This window comes from Lepus europaeus, chromosome 20 (genome assembly GCF_033115175.1).
Source record: "Lepus europaeus isolate LE1 chromosome 20, mLepTim1.pri, whole genome shotgun sequence".
In the NCBI taxonomy this organism is placed as follows: domain Eukaryota; kingdom Metazoa; phylum Chordata; class Mammalia; order Lagomorpha; family Leporidae; genus Lepus; species Lepus europaeus.
Genome location: NC_084846.1, coordinates 38,524,030 through 38,542,593, shown reverse-complemented (window position 1 = coordinate 38,542,593; position 18,564 = coordinate 38,524,030). Strand labels below are relative to the sequence as shown.

The following is an 18,564-nucleotide window of genomic DNA, read 5'->3' as shown; positions in this document are numbered from 1 at the left end:
AGACTTTACCCACCCCACTGGTGTGTTGTGGGGAATTAGTTAATGAATACAAACGGCTTAGCAACTGCACTTGGGGCAAAGTAAATACTCTATAAACATTAGCCATCGTTTATCCTTCACACACTCCTGAGTGCTACTGTGCTGACTGTGTTGTATGCACATGGCGCCTGCTCTTATGAAACCTTCCGTCTAGGAAGGCAGATGGCATCAACATGCAACTACTACTGAGTGACTATTTTGGCAGAGGACATGCAAGATGATGGAGGCGCCCCAGCTGGGTTGCTTAACAACAGAGGTCAGGGAGAGCCCCCTTTGAGTTGACACCATAGTGGCCACTCTGAACTTGACCTTTCCACAGCTCTTCTGAAGGGCAGGGGGTTCCCAATGGCAGACAAGCCCTGAATCCCTACCTGAAATTGAGGTCTAAGGTTTGGCAAACTCCTGTGTCAACATTACCTGTAGCCAGAGGCAAGCCAGGAGCTTGGCAAACTGGAGGCTGCTTGGGGGAGGGGAGGTATGGGAGAGGCCTCGGGTCACTGTAGAGGTTGCAAGAGAAAACCCAGGCACACCTGAGGGAGGGACTCGCAGTGCAGACAAATCCTAGTTATTACAGGCTGGGCCGTACCCATAGGGGCCTGGCCAGACAGCAGTGCCACGCAGGAACGTGAACACAGCTCCTTCCAGAATTTAAACTGTGAGAGAGGTTCCCTGAAGTCATCATTCAGCAGAAAATCCTCAGAAGGGCATGTTCCTCGCACAGACAAGAAGGAAATGTCCTCTAGGAAATTGTTCTTAAACCGTCTCATTATTGGCTGAATACTGCCCCACAAATCTTTAGGTTGAAGCTCTAAATCCCAGTATCTCAAATGTGGCTGAATTGGAGCTGGCACTGTGGCATAGCCACCGCCTGCAATGCCAGCATCCCACATGGGCACCAGTTCACATCCTGGCTGCTCCACTCTTCCAATCCAGCTCCCTGCTAATGCACCTGGGAAAAGCAATGGAAGATGGTCCAAGTGCTTGGTCCCCTGCCACCCACGTGGGAGACCTGGAAGAAGATCCTGGTTCACGGCTTTGGTTTGGCCCAGCTCTGGCCATTACGGCCATCTAGGGAGTCAAGATTCTCATTCTCTTTCTTTCTTTCTCTCTCTCTCTCTCTCTGTCTCAATCTCTCTCTCTTTCCCTCCCTCCCCCAATTGCACTCGTGCTCTCACTCGCTCTCTCTCTGCCTTTCATAAAATAAATAAATATGAAAAAATAAAAAAGAATATGGTTGTACTGGGGATCAGGTCTTAGAGGGGTACCTAAGTAAAATGGGGCCATCTGGATGGCCCTGACCCAATGCGACTGGTGTCCGTAGAAGAGGAAATTTGGGTGCAGAGAAGTTCAGAGGAGAGACCACGTACAGACAGATCCTGGGGTGAGGGTCACCCAGAAGCCAAGGAGAGAGAGTTCATAAAATCCAATCCTGCTCACACCTTGACCTTCCCCTTCCAGTTTCCTGAACTGTGAAACCACAAATTTCTGTTTCAGTCCTGCAGTCTGTGGTCTTTTGTTACATCGGCCTCAGCAAACAGTGACGCATCTAACCTATAGGAACAACCACTCTTCCTTTCCAGAACTCAAAGTTATTATTTTCCCTCTGTAGAAAAAGCCTCAGGGGTGGGAGGCACGTTTGTGATTTGGAAGAAATACATGCGTTTAAACACACTACCTCTCCCAGCAGAATCAGTGCCTCCAAATGCCACGCTGCCTGAGGAACACAAACAGTGTCCTTGAGATCAGGGGCCAGGGGCGACCTTGCAGGCCTGTTTCTCACTCACCATCTGGGCTATTCCTATATTGCACTGTTTTTCACCGCCAATGCAATTGCTAACATTTTGAACAAGCATCTTTTCATTTCAGATGCTCTTCAATGGAATTTACCCCGGGTTTCAAAGTAGAAGCAACTTTTATTTCTCAGCAGAAGCTCTGATGATATCTGACAACCTCAGCCAGCTCCCTCGTACCCAGGGGTTCTGCCTCCCTGGATTCAACCAACCACAGGTCAACAGTACACACAGTGGCTACACTAGCCTACAGCAGTTGTGTCTAAAGTGAAAACAGGCAGACTTTCCTCCTTGTTATTATTTCTGGAACAACACAGCATAACAACTACATGCACCGTCTATACACGGACCCCGTACTATAAGGAATCCAGAGATGACGTAAAGCATACAAGAGGATGTGTAGGTGCTCTGCAAATACGTTGCCATTTTTGCAAGGAACTTAAGCATCTGCACATTTTGGTAGTCATGGAGCCAACTTCCTGTGGATACTGAGGGATGACTATACCTGCTCTTTTATTGTTTAAGTGTGGGAAATATCAAAACTCACACAATTCACATCACAAGCCAGCACCAAACAGGCTTGCCTGGCATTTAACTGAGTTCAGCATATGTGTACACAAATACCATACACTGTTTCTTGTGGAGTTTCACATGTGTGGATATGTATTTAGCATTTTTTAAAAAGCAAACTTGAGATTCATCCAGAACATTTTTTAAAGACCGTGCAGAGTTAGGGATTTGGGAAGGTGTTTTATGAGCCATTCGGTCTAGTCTCCCTTCTTAAAGGCCTCCCAGTTTGCAGTTATTCTTGGGTTTCACAAGCAGGTCTTCTAGGTCACTGAAGAAAATGCTGACTGGTAGGGGTATTCAGTCAAAATACAAAGCTCATTACTACTTCTCCTTTTTTAGCTCTAAAAGTTGCAAGAGACTTTGGTGGGGAAATTGGGACAAGGTACCCATGAATGTTTGACTCTGTAACTGGTTACATTTGGAGTCACTCTTGTAGAGGAGAAAGTGGGTCAGTGACAACCTGCTGTTCCTGCCAGGGGTGCGCAACACACACACACAGCACACACACACACCAGACATGCTCCTAAAGAACCTCTACTCAAGGTACCTACCAGGCTGCTCTCATTGCCCTTGTAAAACAGATGGGGGCGGCCCATGGCACCCTGAGATCTCCTGTGCACAGCAGCAATGTGGGCTTCTCCAGGGTCAACCATAAAGGGCCCCTGGCTGTTTATGTCAGTCCACACTACTGTATGTATTATCGTGGTCTTCAAAAATGCAGCATCAACTGATGGAATGCAAGTCTGAGCAGAAAGTCGAGTTATTTCTAAGAAAATGCAGATAAATGTTTGGAAAGTTTCTATAAAAGTAAGCAGCTTTCAAACTGCTGTCAAAATGGGTGTGGGCAGGATAATTGTACAAGACTGAAAGTCATAAAAATACACTTACCCGGTCTGCTTTGCAAATGTCCTTGCTCCCCTTTGGACAAACACTAGAACAATGCACACACACGAGATGAAATCTACATAGCACCACACTTAGGAGAGATCACGACTCCGGAACTCAACTAAGTCGGCTAGGAGGGCTTGTAGTCGGGAAGGCAGGCTGGGCTGACGACTAAATGCAAATATGCAGCACAGCATACAGAGCTCAGAGTGGCTTTTATACTCGAGTCTCATTGCCTGGGTTAGGACCCCAGCTGCACCACTTAAGAGCTGTGTGACCCGGGAGAGGATTCCTCAGCTTCCTTGAGCCATCCCTCCTGTATCTGGGCCTCATTCACAGCAATTATCAGTGTTCATTTTCATTGTTTTTGTTCTTAATACAGTGACAACTACCAAGGGACACTAAAAGTCCAACCACTCTGAGTATTAGCTATAGGGAGGAACATGAAGTATTTTGCTGTTTAAAATGAGTCCTCAAGTTAGGAGACTGAGAATCACTTTGGAAAAAAATAAAAATACAAACCTGACCAGTAAAAGAATGCAATGGTCTAAAGCTGCAAAGGTTGCCCACCAAGAAAGGAAGGAGCAAGTCCACAGGTGGTCAAGCCCAAGACCTAGCGCCAATCTTCAAAACTTTGTGGGCATCCAAATTTTAATGTTTCCCCATTCAAGAAAACAGACTGTTTTATTAAAAATAGAAAATGCAAGTCAGTTTGAATTTGCCTAGTGGAAAGTATATCCTCTAGAAATTTTTGTAAAACAAAATACTACATTAGTATTTTTAAAAACCAACCATCCACCTGAGGCCTCGGCCTCTGTCTTTAAAAGACCACGCTCTTGCCACAACTGGGAAGATAATTCAGCCCTCCAGCTTCTGGGTGAAACGAGGAGGCTGCAGGTCCCCAGAAGGCCCAAAGGCCCCACACGATCCGACAAGCAGTGACGAGAACCCTGTTCTCTAAGAGGCGCATCACGTTGCAGGAATCTGCAGCAGCCTCCAGATAAAACAATTGAAGGTTCAGCTTAACAGTGCAATCAGGTAAAGGTTGAACCAAAATAGAATCCACAGAAAGCAAGGCTTGTTGGAAACAACAAATCTACATGAATCGGAGAACTGCCATCAATAAAGAAAAGGCAGGGTTTCTTTATCTAAGAGATTGGAAGGTGGATTCTAGACTTCTCTTTATAATGAAATGTGTGTTCTGAGGATACCTCCCCAGGGCTCCTAACCCCTAGAGTTTAGCTGTTTGATAGTTGTCAATCAAAACGTTATAATAAGAACTGTGGCCTAAAACCAGGCCTGGCTATGAACGTAAGGAACAGAGTCAGGAAGCTGCTAAGATTCCCAAATATTAGTTGGGGACTAGCAACCTGCCTGGCAGAGCAGGGCATCCTGTGGCAATGCCTGGAAGGCACCGGTGTGGAGTTTCCACCTGGATGGATATTACTGTATGCAGACCAGGGAGTCCATGATGAGCAAATCCAATTTTAGTGAAATGCATCATTCTATTTGTTGCTGGCAGAGATCATTATTAGAGAATTCTGGGATGAAGTCTTATGGAAGTTAAGGTAATTCTGAAATAAAAATAACATGCTAGGAATAACACACACCTTACCACTTTTTCAGCAAGGTGTTTGGTTACTGGATTCTCTTCCTGCCAGTGCCAGGCACCTTGCGTGGGAGGCTACAGTGTTCCTGTTCAGACAGTGTCTCACATTATAAACCTGAGCAGAGGGCTCAGCTCAGACCTTCCACTGCTCAGCTGTGGGCATGAGTGGAGGGCTGGGAATGCTGACTTTCAACCCACACTGCTACTTCACTCAGATCCCAACCTCTCCCCTCCTAGCCACCTGGAGACCTCCGAGGCTGTGGAGCCTGTGGTCTCCATATGCCTGCAGTGCCCAGCAGACAGGCACCCATTCCTGCACCCTCAGGTCCCTCCACAAGCTTTACTTCCTCCCTCAAGCCACACATTACCCCAGTAAGCACCTGCCAAATGCTTGTCTCCTGTGACCACAGGGTGGGGGTCCGAGCACAAGGTGGGTACGCAACACTGAGCATGCCCTTGCTCTACATGTCACTGAGATGCAGATGCCTTGTCTGGTGCCCCCTGTGCAGAGGACAGACCAATGCCTCTTACTCCACTTGCTATGAACTCAGGAGCCTGCACCTATCTGGGCTGCAGCAGCAGCAAAGCAGAGGGTGAGGTCAGGCAGCTGCATCACATGGGTATAGCAAGGAGGCATGCAAGGCCACCCCAGCATTTCTCACATGCCTCTGACTCTGTCTTCTAAGAATCTCAGAGCACTGCAAACAAGTCACCAGCTAGTCCCTGCCTAAAACAGGGGCAAGTCTTTCCAATTTTCATCTCTGCCCACTTCCCCATCTCCCCAGTCACTATCGCTTGTAGCCTGACTCCTGCAACAGCCCCTTCACTCAAGTCCCAGACTCAATCCTTGCACTCCCAGCACCCAGAACAACCTGGGAAGAGGTATTTTATCAGTCTGCTTCTACCCCTTTGTGGCCTCCTTCTGCTGTTAGTCTTGCTGACCCAGCCCCATCTGTCCTGGCCTCTCCCTGCAACCGTGTCTACCCATTACCCTTGGAATTCCTGCCTGCGGTCTGGACCAACATTCTTGGGCCTGTGCACTCGCCAGTTCCTCCATGGAGCACCCGTTTCCTAAACTTTCCCATGCCTGGCTGCTTCTCGGGCATCAGTGTTCAGCTGCAGCCTTCCTTCATCTCCTGTCTAAACAGACTTTTCTTCAACTCACTCCGTCATTCTACATCTGCCATCACCTGGAATTATTTATTTATGTGCTGACCTCCTCATCTCCACCCAGAACGGAAGTTGTATAGGAGCAGGGCTTTGCCTTATTGTCCACTTTAGAACTAGAACCTGCCACCGAGCCTGGCACCTATGGGGAGATCAAGAATCGCCTGTTGAATGAATAAATGAATGAAACAATAAATAATAAGGGAGTGGGTAACTCCTGGGAGAATTAACACTATCTAACCCCTGCAGAGCCTTGAACTCAGACCTGACATGGGCCCAGCCTTATTGAAAAACAATAGCTGAGGGGCTGGCGCCGTGGCTCACTTGGTTAATCCTCTGCCTGTGGCACCAGCATCCCATATGGGTGCCAGTTCTAGTCCTGGTTGCTCCTCTTCCAGTCCAGGTCTCTGCTGTGGCCCAGGAAGGCAGTGGAGGATGGCCCAAGTCCTTGTGCTCCTATACCCGCATGGGAGACCAGGAGAAGCACCTGGCTCCTGGCTTCAGATCCGCACAGCTCCGTCCATAGCGGCCATTTGGGGGGTGAACCAATGGAAGGAAGACCTTTCTCTCTGTCTCTCTCTCACTGTCTGTAATTCTGTCAAATAAATAAATAAAAATCTTATAAAAAAAAAAAAAAGGAAAAGAAAAACAATAGCTGACCCTTGCGCTTAGTGAGATCGACCTGTACTGCACCCACTGGCCTTCCTTGCACTCTGTCTTCCCTTAGGAATCCACGGCAGTCCAACTGCTGACCACATTCATCTCTGGAAGCCACCCAGAGCTGCTGGCTCAGAAAACCAGAACCTGCCTTGGAGTCGGGCCCAAGGTCAGACTCACAGAGGAGGGGCCGGTGGTGAGGCCTTGACACCCTCAGGATTTGCTCTGCCCCTGGCCATAATCCCAGTCCTTTGGAGGAATGAAAACAGGAAGGGAGCAGAGACCTCCAGAGGCTGCCACAGTCCCGGGGTCTAGGTGCAGCCATCTTGCTCCCCAAGAACCTAACACGTGGCTGGTCTAAGGCCCAGAGGGTAGGCCAGAGGCAAGGGCAGAGGCAGGGGAAGGACATGGAGATTGGGAAAAGACACATCTAGTCCTGACTTTGATATGGGACAAATGTCTAGCTTCAAATCCTGAAGCCAACATCTACATTTCCAAAAGCCACACAAATGCTATCATCATCTTGCTGGACCTCAGTTTCTACAGCTGTCAAAACAGAGGTCACACTTTCTAGTTCAAGAGGATTAATAAGCATTTTCCCCCAGATATTATGTCTGGCTGCATCCACTCACTCTTCAGTCTCCTAAAGATGAGCCTATTACTCATGGGAAAAATACAGCCAGGTATCAATCACGCTGTGACTTGTCCCCCAAATCTGGGTTTGGTGTTGAGCCCTACAAACTGACCCACCTCTACCTAACTCTCTCTGTGCAATACAGGGCCAAGCTGATTCCCGAATTAAGCTTATGCATGTGCAGTTGGCATGCAATGCACATTTTTCACTGAATCAATCAAATGACAAGATGGGTTATATCTACAGCGATCCTACCAACCAAGTTTAATAAGCGAAATCTCTTTTCTCACAACCAGTGCGTGTTGCCAGACACTAATCCACTTTATGCTTTGATACTGCAGATGTGGCAAGAAATCAGATTTAAACCATTATAAGGCTAACAACTTTGACACTTGAGTTTCCTTCTGATGTAGACCGTGTGTGTGTGGGGGGGGGGGGATAGGAGCAAGTGGGATGTTAAATCTCCTTACTTCTTTTGGAGATTATCTGTGTCAGCTTGCCCAGGATTTATGCTTGCAGTAACCAAAGGCACTTTTCAAAACATAATGACTCCTCAGCAAAAAAATAAATAAAAATTACAAATGAAACTATCTTCATTTCTTACATCGACCGTCAGCAAAGTTTGCAAGGCTACTTAGCTTTGCTCCACAAACACTGAACAGGGAAGAACACGGCCTGAGATTGAGATGTGGCAAAAGACTGATGGAACCTGTCAGTTCTGAGCCAGCAGCACAGCATCCTGAGGGCTCTTTGTGACTATAATTATCTGGCTTTGTGCTGCCCGACCTCAAGCTTCAGGCACAAAACACAGTTTCTTACGGCTCACACGTGTTCATCCCAGAGTAGCAGTATCTCAGGGCAAGAAAGAACTCTGTCTTTCCCCCTACGCGGGTACCCTTTAGCCTAAGCAAGCACACCTATAAAGCAAACTCAGAAAGGAAAACAAAGAGCCAGCTATTTCTGTTGCAAAAGAACTGTCCAAGAGTTTCTTTAAAATTCCTTTACTTTTGGGTGCAAGAAACTGATTGGCACATGATTTGGCAAGCATCCTTGAATTGACAGAGCACAGGTTGGCAAACCCAGAGGCAGGATAAAGGTGTCGTGTTTGCAAAAGGCAGCAGGCTTGCAAAGCGCTTGGACAGAGGCAAGTCTTTTAACTTCCTTGGTTTTAGTTTCCTCACCTAGAGTTGGAGAACCATTAATAAAAAGCAAGCATGATCTACTACTTCCTGGAACTACCAGGGAAACCAAATGCATGTGAACCCTGTTAGAACACGGGAAGGCCTCTCCAGAAGTCAGGGACCTCTTCTGTCGCATGCATATGTGCATGCAAATGAGAGTCTCCTGGAAAAGGACCTGCACCCACTCTTGTTCATGCTAAGTGTATTTCCTCTTCTAATAAAGGGAGCGACCGGAATGTGAGAGGTTCCTGCCAATCAAGATGAACATGCAGCCCTGGAGAATGCATTCCGCTGTCGCTGACGACATGTGACCCACACTGTGACAGCCTTCGCTGCCCTGGGACAGTCCCACAGGCAAATGTACCCACCCCAGCGCCACAAGGGATCATGCCCTAAGCTCATTATGTCATGTTTACCAGATTCGGAAAGTCACGGGGAGTGCCCAGTGGTTAGGTGTGAGAAAGTGATGGAGGTGCAGGTCACCTCCCCATCACATGCAGGTGCCCCTCTCTACCCTCCACCGGGTTTGTGTCAGCTCTTCCTATACCCTCGCCTGAAGGCAGTAGTTAGATGTCTTCAACAAATCCTCATCCCTTTAGAAAACCCAACAAAATAAAAATAGGCCAAACCTCAGCAACTCCACGCTGGACAGGGGATGTGAGCGCTCCCCGGAAGCCCAGCCTCACGCTACAGTGTGGCGCCCCTTCCAAGGTCAACTGCCCTTGCTCACTCCCTGTCTCCCACCTTTCATGTTTCTACATCCCAGAAGCTGGCTAAGCACCTCAAACCCTGGCCAGAAAGAACATCCTAGGGTTGACTAACCCTAGGGATGATCACAACAAAGAGGGGTGGGGAAGGGGGAGTACCTGAAAAACTCTGCATGAATTCACTGACCTCCCAGTAAAAGCCAGCTTGTTGGCAGGGGAGGTGGGGTGTTCATGAGAAGCCCGGAGGGACAGCTAAGGGTCTGCCACCTAGTACAACGGTCCTCCAACTTCAGTGGGCATCAGACTCACATGAAGGCTGCTACTACACAGAACCCCAGAGTTTCTGAGTTAGTAGCCACTCCAGGAACCACCAGCCAAAAAAAGAAACAGGCAAAGACTCTCATTCCCACTGGGAAAACGTCAGCTCCTGATTCACGTCCGCTCTCCACCCCAGACTGAGCCCTAAGAAAACTCATCAGAGGAATTAAATAGCCGTGTGTCTCCCTGCCCTCCCGCTCTCCTATTCCTACAGATACCCATGCTGCAGCAGCTGAAAAGAACAATGGTCAAGACATTCCGATCAATAGCTGAGGCTGGCTCACACCTGCGCGCAATATGGTTTTGCAAAAGGAGCGAGTCAGGCTGCAAAACAGAACACAGCACAGCACGGGAAGAGCACTCGAGGCTCCCCTGGTCCAGTCCTCCGACCCTGTGTGCAGTTCCTCTCCCCTACATGACTGCGCGGCAGAAATGCTGTGACCTGCTTTCCTCTTTAGTGATTTGCCCCAGTGTGATTTCCCGCCGAGAACCCACTTCATGTCACCAAGTCACAGCCGCCCCACCAGCCTCGCCAACAACCCAGAGCCGAGGGAAGCAGTCACCTGCAGTGACTGGCAGGACAAACTCCCTCAAGTCCAGGATCTGAGGATTTCTGACCTGGAAGGCAACATCAGCACCAGTGTTTCTTTGCTTCCCGAGGCTGATTACATTACACCATACGCTACTTTGCTAACAGCATGAGTTATGCCACCATAGACTGTTTTGTTTTATGGGAAGTTAACGGAAGTCCCTGTGGGGAGCAGTGTTGCGGATAACATAAACACTCTGACAACAGCCTGAACTCGGAGTCTCCTGGTTCAAATGGGAAAATCCGTCCAATACGCACACAGAGGCAGCTTGGCCTTTTCTGGCTATGGGACAGGAGAGGACACACACATTCTGGGCTGCAATCGTGGGACTGAAAACCACCTTCAGGTTAAATAAGGAAAAGGAGTGAAGAGTGATTCATTCATAGCATTTTGTTAAATATAGACAGCGTGCGTGTTTGCAAATACCTGGGCTTTAAGATGATTTTGTGCACACAAATAGGTGAATTTGAGGGAACAAATGTGATCTTTTCCTCCCCATAATAAAAAAGATATAATGACCTCTTTCTCACGTGAAAACCTGTACACCAGCCCCTAGGCTCTGGGGACCTGATTCAGGGTTAAGCTTGTGAGTCAAACGGCATTCTCTAAAGCAGTCACAGCAACACCACCCCTCCTGGCCCCCAAGCCATGACTCCAGCTCAGATAGTCCACACGCAGGACACAGGCCATGAGCCCAGATGGCTGTATTCAGAAAACTGGAGCACAGAGAGCCCAGCCTCAGGTCACCACACTGGCCAGGCCACAACCTCACTGACTAAATGCTCCTGCCCCCTGCCTACCCTGCATAAAGCCCACTCATTCGCAGCTACAGAGGCCACGCCAGGGCTGCCCTCACACCCAACACCCTTGGCCACTCCTGCCCTCACCTGTTTTCCAGGAGCGTCATGCACACCACCTCTCGCACCCCGGGGTTGTTGGCCTTCTCCACAGAGCAGCCTTGCAGGTTCCAGGTGGCCAGCCTCAGCACGGGCCGACCGTCCCTCGTGCCTGCGAAGGCTTCCACCGAGGGCCGCGTGGAGATAATCTGCGTGGGCCCCCCTGGTGGCAGGTCCAAGTCCTCGCTGTGCAGGCTCAGCGAGGTGGGGCTGGGGTGCGGCTTGGCGGTAAAAGTCAGGCCTCCGTTGGTGTGGGTGGATGGGGGCCTGGACCTCTCGGCAAACACCTGGTGTCGTATCCTGTCCAGGAAGGTGGCATTGATACCATCCATCCTCACCAGGTCCTCAACGCTGCGGAAGGGCCCGTGCTCCCGGCGGTAGTCCACGATGCTGAGGGCCATCTTCTCCGTGAGGCCTCGCACGCTCATGAGCTGAGCCGGCGTGGCCGTGTTGATGTTGACTCGGGGGGTGAGGGGCACGGTGGTGGCCAGGTGGTGGGGCTGCTCGGCCAGCAGGTCGCGGCGCAGGGAGCTGGGCGAGTGCTGTGCAGAGCTGCCCTTGCTGCTCACACAGATCTCAAACTTGACCTGCTCCAGCTTGGTGGCGCCCACGCCGCTGACCAGCGCCAGGTCCTCCACCTTCTTGAAGCCACCGATGTACTCTCGGTACTCCACGATGCTGCGGGCCACGGCACGCGTCACCCCGGGCAGGGTCATCAGCTCCTCCTCCGTGGCCGTGTTGATGTTGAGCCGCTCCTGGTTGACCAGGATGTTGCTGAAGTTGCAGGCCGCGCTGAACTTGCGGCTGTGGGACAGGTCCGAGGGGTCTCTGGGGATGGAGCGGTGGCAGCCCAGGGTGCTCCCCATGGCCGGCCAGGAAGAAAGGCTTGCCACCACAGACCTCTCTGGCTAGGGAGGAAGCTCGGAAGAACCGAAGGTGCCGGCTCAGGGGCTGAAGAGGCTGCCAGGCACAAGCACCGAATCGTCCATGCCCGGAGTGTCCCAAATTACCTTTCACGGGGCCACCTAGGAAAGAAATCAAGCACACTTATCGATTGGACGAATCAATCCGCATCGGCACTCCCTACTGGAGCCTCAGCCAGGGGGCCGGGGCTGGTGGCTGGCCCTGAACCCCCGAGAAAGCAAACAGTGAGGCCGGCCCAGGTGGGTGTGGAGACGCCGGCTTTTACCACACCGGGGCCCAAAAAGGCTAGCAGGGGCTTCTCTTGGGGAAAGACCATGCCCACCAGCCTCGCGTCTCCGCTCTCAAGTCCAGCAGCGCCGAGGCCGTCGTCCCGTTTCGGTCATCGCTGCTCAGGCTCGGGGCGGGAGCACCCCCACCCCGGCGCCCTGTGCCTGACACCCGGCGCCCCCTGCCACTTGGGAGCCCCGTGCCGCCCAGCGCAGGCACCGAGGAGGGGCCGTGGACACCAGCTCCCCAGTCGCCGACCCTCTCCCACCTGCGGCTCCGGAGCCTGAGCCCAGCCGGGACAGCGGCTGCGGGTCCGCCGGGGCCTCGGGGCTCCTCCCGCGCCGCCGCGCTCCGTGTGCGGGAGGAACTCGGCGTCGTCCTCCCGGAGCTGGCAGGCGCTGCAGGGCTGTTCGCGGGCGGCAGCGGCGGCGGCGGCGGCGGCGGCGGCGGCGAAATCCAGAGGCAGAGGCTGCACCAAGACTTGCGGGGCTGCACCAGGACTTTCGGCGTCACCGCAGTCGCGTTTATGCAGGCAAAAAAAGTCCTGCGCCCAACTCGGACACTGGATCCGCCAGAACGCGTCAGCCCCAGGCACCAGCCGCAGGACTCCCGCTCGCGGTCTGTGTCAAAGCCAAAGTCCCGGCCGCGCCGCCCGCGCCGCCCGCGCCTCCGCCGGCACCACGGCCACGCCTCCGCCCGCGCGGCAACTCCTCCCCGGGACTCCCGAGGGCTCGTGGGGGCGGGGCTCGGGCGCGTGGGCGGGGCCTGCGCGAGGGAGAGGAGGGGGGAACCCGGGAGCGGAGGGGGCGGGTCTAATGCGTGCGGGGCGGGGCCTGACTCCAGGAGGTGGAGAGCGAACGGGAAGCCGAGAGCTTAGGGGCGGGGCCTGGCGCGAGGAGGCGGAGAGGGAAACCCAGGCGCTCAGGGGGCGGGGCCGCGGCTAGCTGGGGCCAGACCCGGGACCGCAGGGGCGGGGCCAGGGGTCTGAGGGCACGAGGCTGACGCCGTGATGGCGGACCCTGGTCACCGCCGGCTGTCCCGCCCGGGGTAGGGGCTACTCAGTGTCCAGTCCGGCTGCTCTTGGGGATCTTGGGGGCGTGAGAACTGAGGTATCCCCCGGGGGACAGGCATCCCCGGGGCTCCAGGCCGCCACGCTCAGTTTTGCAGAAGGTTCCAGAAGAGGCTGAAGGGGCGCCCCACTTCCGGCCCTAATTGAGGCCTCACTTTCTTCCCAGCCTTTGCTGTGCTCTTTCTGACCTTCCGCAGGAGCCGCGGCCACAGAGCCCTGCGGGTTCACCTGGGGCCTGCGCGGCGCCGTGCCTGCGCCTGCTAGCGCTCTGGACACGCGGGAGCTGTGGCCGCCGTGGCCTAATCATTCAGACGGAGGGAAATGGAGGCTGCTTCCCAGGCCTCAGAGCGGTTTGGGGGCCACATGGCTGCATGAGCGCTTAGTTAAAGTTTAAAGTGGATACCGGAGCTGTAGTATCCGATCAAACAAGCCACAGTGATACCGGAGATACCGTTGAATACTTTGACCCTGGGTGTTTGGAGTCCTGAAATTTCCCCCCAACCACTGTGACCAGAGCTTCTGCTTTCAACTCCAGGGGCTGGGCCAGCGAAAACAGCCGCTTGCAGGGAAGACAGCCCCGAAGGGACGTGAGACGGGAAGTGTGCAAGTGTGCGGCAGCCCAGACCCGCCTCTCTGAGGCGCCTTCCCGGCTTCTGGGTGAGCACCCTCTCAGTTGCAAGTGACAGAAACCCAACTCTAACCAGCGGAGACCAAAGGGAGTCGGGGTGGCTCCGACTTCCCTGTGGAAAAGCTCTGACTCGCACCTGCGGCTCCACCAGCCTCTCCGCTGTTCTCATTGGATGGCAAGAACAGGTCAGCACTGAGGTTACCTTACTCCATTCCTGAAATCCCATTGTGGTCAGGAAAAAAAAAAAAGTCCAAGAAAAACAGGCCAACTACTTGTAGAGGTGAGAAATATTTTGTTGAGCAGAAAGCAACTGGAAGATTGGCCTGGGGTGTGACCCCTGGGCTGGAAGTAGAGAAGCCCTAAATTTTATTATCCAAACCAGGGCAGTAAGGGAGTTAAGGTAGGACCCCTATCAATAATCTCTCTTAAATGGAAATAATCGTGTTTAGTTTTCCGTAAGTTTAAACAGATGAGGGAGCCTCAAAGTTCACTGAGAAATGGGCTTAAAAAAATAAGTTTTGTTTGCTGCAAAAAAAAAAAAAAATTTTGCAAATCCATGAGTAGTTTTCATAATATGCATTTCCGTGAACATTTTGAAGACTCCTCATTCGTTTCCCCTTGGTTGGCAATGAAACCAAGAGATAGCTACACCAGGGACCATAAAACAAAAATAACAGATGTAAAACATACAATGAGATGCCTGACTTGAAAATGACCCTGTCCGATGTTGGTGAAGACATGGACTAAAACTGCCATAGATGGCTAGTAAAAATATGACCACAGTGGAGGTAAGCTTGGCAATTGCTTAGAGTTAAACATGTTCCTACCACGGACTCAGCCATTCCACCTCTAAGTATTTGCCAAAAGGAGAAGGCAGCAGGAAACCCGAAGTCTTATACAGAGATGGTTGCTGGGAAGAAAAAAAAAAAAAAAAGCCCTCACTTCTATAAACAAATTGTGCCATATCCATGTATACAAAACAACACTGAAGCATCTCAAAATCATTATACTAAGTGAAAAGCAGGCCAAAATTAGGAGAGTGGCATGTGAAATATTGTAGGACTCCATTTATATAAGACATCAGAAAGTACAAACATATACAGAAAACAATCAGTGTTTGGGGATGAGATGGGCGAGGAATAGATTAACAAGGGCAACAAGAAACATTGAAGGGGTGGTTTCATAGACATATGCCCACCAAAACTGACAGAATTGTGTATTTGGGTGTAAAGTTTGGTGCATTTTAATTATGTCTTGGTAAACTTGGAAAAATATTTTAAAGAGTGGTCTTAAAAAATAAAGATTTTTGTTTGGAGGGTGGCTGGGTTATCAGGATGGAGACAAGAAGTTGAAGGGGGGTGAGGGACACAGGAAGCTGGACCTGCAGCTAACACAAGACAAAACCTGCAGATATTCCCCAGTTTGAGTGAGGGCCCAGAAAAGGGGTCCCCGAGGCCTTTGAGACTGATGATGTCTAATAGTCTGTTTTATCTGCTGTTCCAATCTCTAAAACAGCACTATCACCAATCTCCTCCTCCAAACACAGACACTGAATCTAACAAAGTGAGTAATGGCCTTGCATGAGTGCTGTTCTGGGGAAAATAGGTTGATTAAGGATAGTGAGAAGGAGTAAGCGAAAATACACACGATAGGAAGAAGCAGAAAATCAGAATGTGAGAAGCCCAGGGAAGGATCTGACTTTCCCCATTAAGAAGGGGTCTTGCTGGGTGTTCCAGTATGCATAGAATGGAACTGTTTTATTTAACTCCTAACCGTGGGTAGGGTCCCAGCAGATGTCTGAGTTACATGAGCATGTCAAAGGGCAGGGGTTACATTATTGCAGCCAAGCACTACATCCTGTGGCCACTGCCCCTTGCAACATAGTTCTCACTTGGGACCTGGTCAGTGAGGACCAAGGTCACTGGCCTTGTTTTGAACTCAGTAGTTTCAAAGGTAAATGCCAACTCGGGGTGGGAGAGGTGGTAGAACACAAGAAGGGAAAGCATTTGTCATTTTTCAATTGCAACCTCTGTGGGCTAGGCACTGGAGATACACTGATGAGCAAATTCATGATTCTTCTGCTCCTAGAGCTAAGTGCCAGCAAAAGCATAGACATTATTAGTTCAATAAGACCAATACCTGTTCAAAGAAAGAGTAGGCAGCTATGACTTACAAGTAACTTAGTCTAGGGGACTTCCTGGAAGGTGAGGGTTAAGATGAGATCTCAAAGATGAATGGGGAATGATGTCCCAACCCAACAAGTCTTTGCAAAGCAACCCCAGATCCTTAGTCACTGAGGTTCAGCCAGGCTGCTGAGAGCAATGTTGGCACCAACATCAGCACCCTGGCCAAGCTGGATGCCGCCTTGAATATTGGTGTGACAAAGCACCATCCCCTATCGGTGTGACCTCAGCAGAGACTTGTGTGTCTCTGCCAAAGTAGACTCCTCGCGTTCTTAAACTGATGAAACCCACCACTGGCAGTTCGCTCAAATGTTCTAAATCGGACCCTGCACCACTGGAAATCATGGCACAAGATGACCAAGAAAGACCACAGATGCCATGGGCAGTACACGTGCTCTCACCTCTGCCTCCACAAGTAGGCATGGAATTCTGCTTTCTATTCTCCTATGTGTTTACTCTGGGAACTCCACCACCAGGAGCACTCTCATCCATTTCTCTGCCTGAGCCCAGCTGCCTGCCACATGGCAGGCCAGGATGGTCTGCACGCTGGTGCCCCAGTGAGCCCTGCCTCTCAGCATTCTCCCTATGGAATCCCTTCCCATTGCCTCTGGGCTTGGCCATGTGATCAGCAAGAGTGCAGTAAGCAGAGGTTTGATAAGCACTTGTCTTTTGGGGCTTGTCCTCCTAGAATGTTCCCCCTTGTACCCCAGCTGTGACGCTGCAGGAATGTCCAGCCTCCTGTTGCAAGAGAGAGGCCACATGGAGAATGAGGGCAAGCAGCCCAGATTCAGCATTGAGGCCTCAGACTTGTGAGAAAGGTCTCTGGGGCCTTGCAGCCCAGCCCAGCAGCCAGCTGGATGCACCTGCTGGAGTGGGGCCAGCAGATCACAGGATCAGAGAAACCACAAGGCTGAGGACACGAGGGAGAGAGCACATGGGGATGGTGTAAGGCTCAGACACATCAGAGAGAGAGGTCAACTCCCAGCAGTGTTACCATACAGGTGTGGCCCTTGGGCCTTGCTTCACAGCAAAACCAAACACTACAGCTCCCAAGGTAAGCCCTTTACATTCTCAACCTTGCTCCGCTTCTTAGGCTGCCCCTCACCCCCGTATGCTTTTCCTTGAGGCCAATTTCTCTGTTTTTGTTTGTCAGGTGGGCAACAAGTGGATTTTTTAAGGATACAGGGCTCTCCCCTTCAAAAGTTGCAGATAATTGTCTTGTGACAGCTGCAGTGATAGGGCAGGGCCTGGTGCTTAAAGAGCTACTGTATTTAAACACCATAAAAGGGGTGTGTGTGTGGGTGTGTGTGTGCGCGTGTGTCTACAGAACATCCCCCTCCCCCACAGACAGAGAAGACAAGAGGGGAGGAGCAGGCAAGGGGCCAAGGACCCCAGGGGAAGCAGCTCAGTGGCTGAGGTTCCCCCAGCTGGGGACCGAGCCTCCCCCTCCACCTGTCCCCCAGGAGGCTCCTGCTGTCCTCTCAGCTCAGCCCTGATCTTGGACACCATGTTTGGAAGGCCATGGAGGGGGCAGGACATGGAGGAGGCAAGACATCCTATCCTGTTCATCTGAACCCCGCTAGGGAGACCTCCAGGGCCCCAGGCCCTCTGACCCAGCAGGCCTGCAGCACTGCACAGTGCCTGGCTCCTCCCACCTGCAGCTGTTCCCACCCAGCACCTGCCCACCTGCTGCACCCCCTGGGGCTCCATGAGCTGGGGCCCCTCCTGCTCCTGTGAAGAGCAGGGAGAGCAGCAGCTCCACCTCCTCCCGGCCTTCTTGTCTCTCACAGCCTCGCTGCTCTCCCCTCCCTACTCCCCTAGGCTTCATCTCTCCCCTGCTTTCAACTCATGTTGGTTCTTTCTGGCTGACCTGAAACACATGTGGGCAGAGGAAAGCGGCCAGAGGGAGAGGCTGGGTCACACCACGGGGCACATTCTGCTGGCTGTGCACCTGTCCAAGCTGCCCAGCGCGCAGGGAGCTTCCTTGGCAGGATGCACCCTGGGGAAGCTAGTTCCCCTGGGGCTGCACCGCCTCTGCAGTTGTGTGGGTGGACAGGGAGGCCACGGGGCTGCACTGGGGGCTATTCCTGTTTGTGTGTGGGGTTCATCTCCAGCCTGGTAGGGAACTGGCAGGCACTCTAGCCATGCCGTTGGCCTTCCGCTCTGACTCCTGGTCCTCCTGGTCCCCTGATTATCTGTGTTGCTCTTTTGACCACGAGCAGAGTAGGAACAAAGATGAGAATGGCAGGTTCACTGGAGCCCTGCTACCTGGGGTTGGCAGAGCCCTGTGCGATAGCTTGTGGAATAGGGAGCGAGCTCAGCTGGTGGTAGGATCCCTGAGGGCCAGGGCTTCCAGATGACGGTAGGGCCCCTAGCTCAGGTCTCTTGTAGACCGGGAGCAGGCGGCTGCCCAACACTTCCCTGTGACTCTGGCCCTACAGTGAGTCCTG

At 51.9% G+C, this 18,564-nt stretch overlaps 1 protein-coding gene across 1 annotated transcript in view; it reads right to left on the bottom strand.

Moving 5' to 3' along the window:
• Window positions 1-12,876, bottom strand: part of EEPD1 (endonuclease/exonuclease/phosphatase family domain containing 1) — a 111,023-nt gene extending 98,147 nt beyond the window's left edge. Inside the window, exons 1-2 of the mRNA XM_062178934.1 lie at window positions 12,503-12,876; window positions 11,035-12,068 (exon numbers count right to left, since the gene is read on the bottom strand). Of these exons, the coding sequence (XP_062034918.1) occupies window positions 11,035-11,909 (875 nt within the window). The 5' untranslated portion in view covers window positions 11,910-12,068; window positions 12,503-12,876. The remainder of the gene's footprint in view (window positions 1-11,034; window positions 12,069-12,502) is intronic.
• Window positions 12,877-18,564: the final 5,688 nt, after the last annotated feature.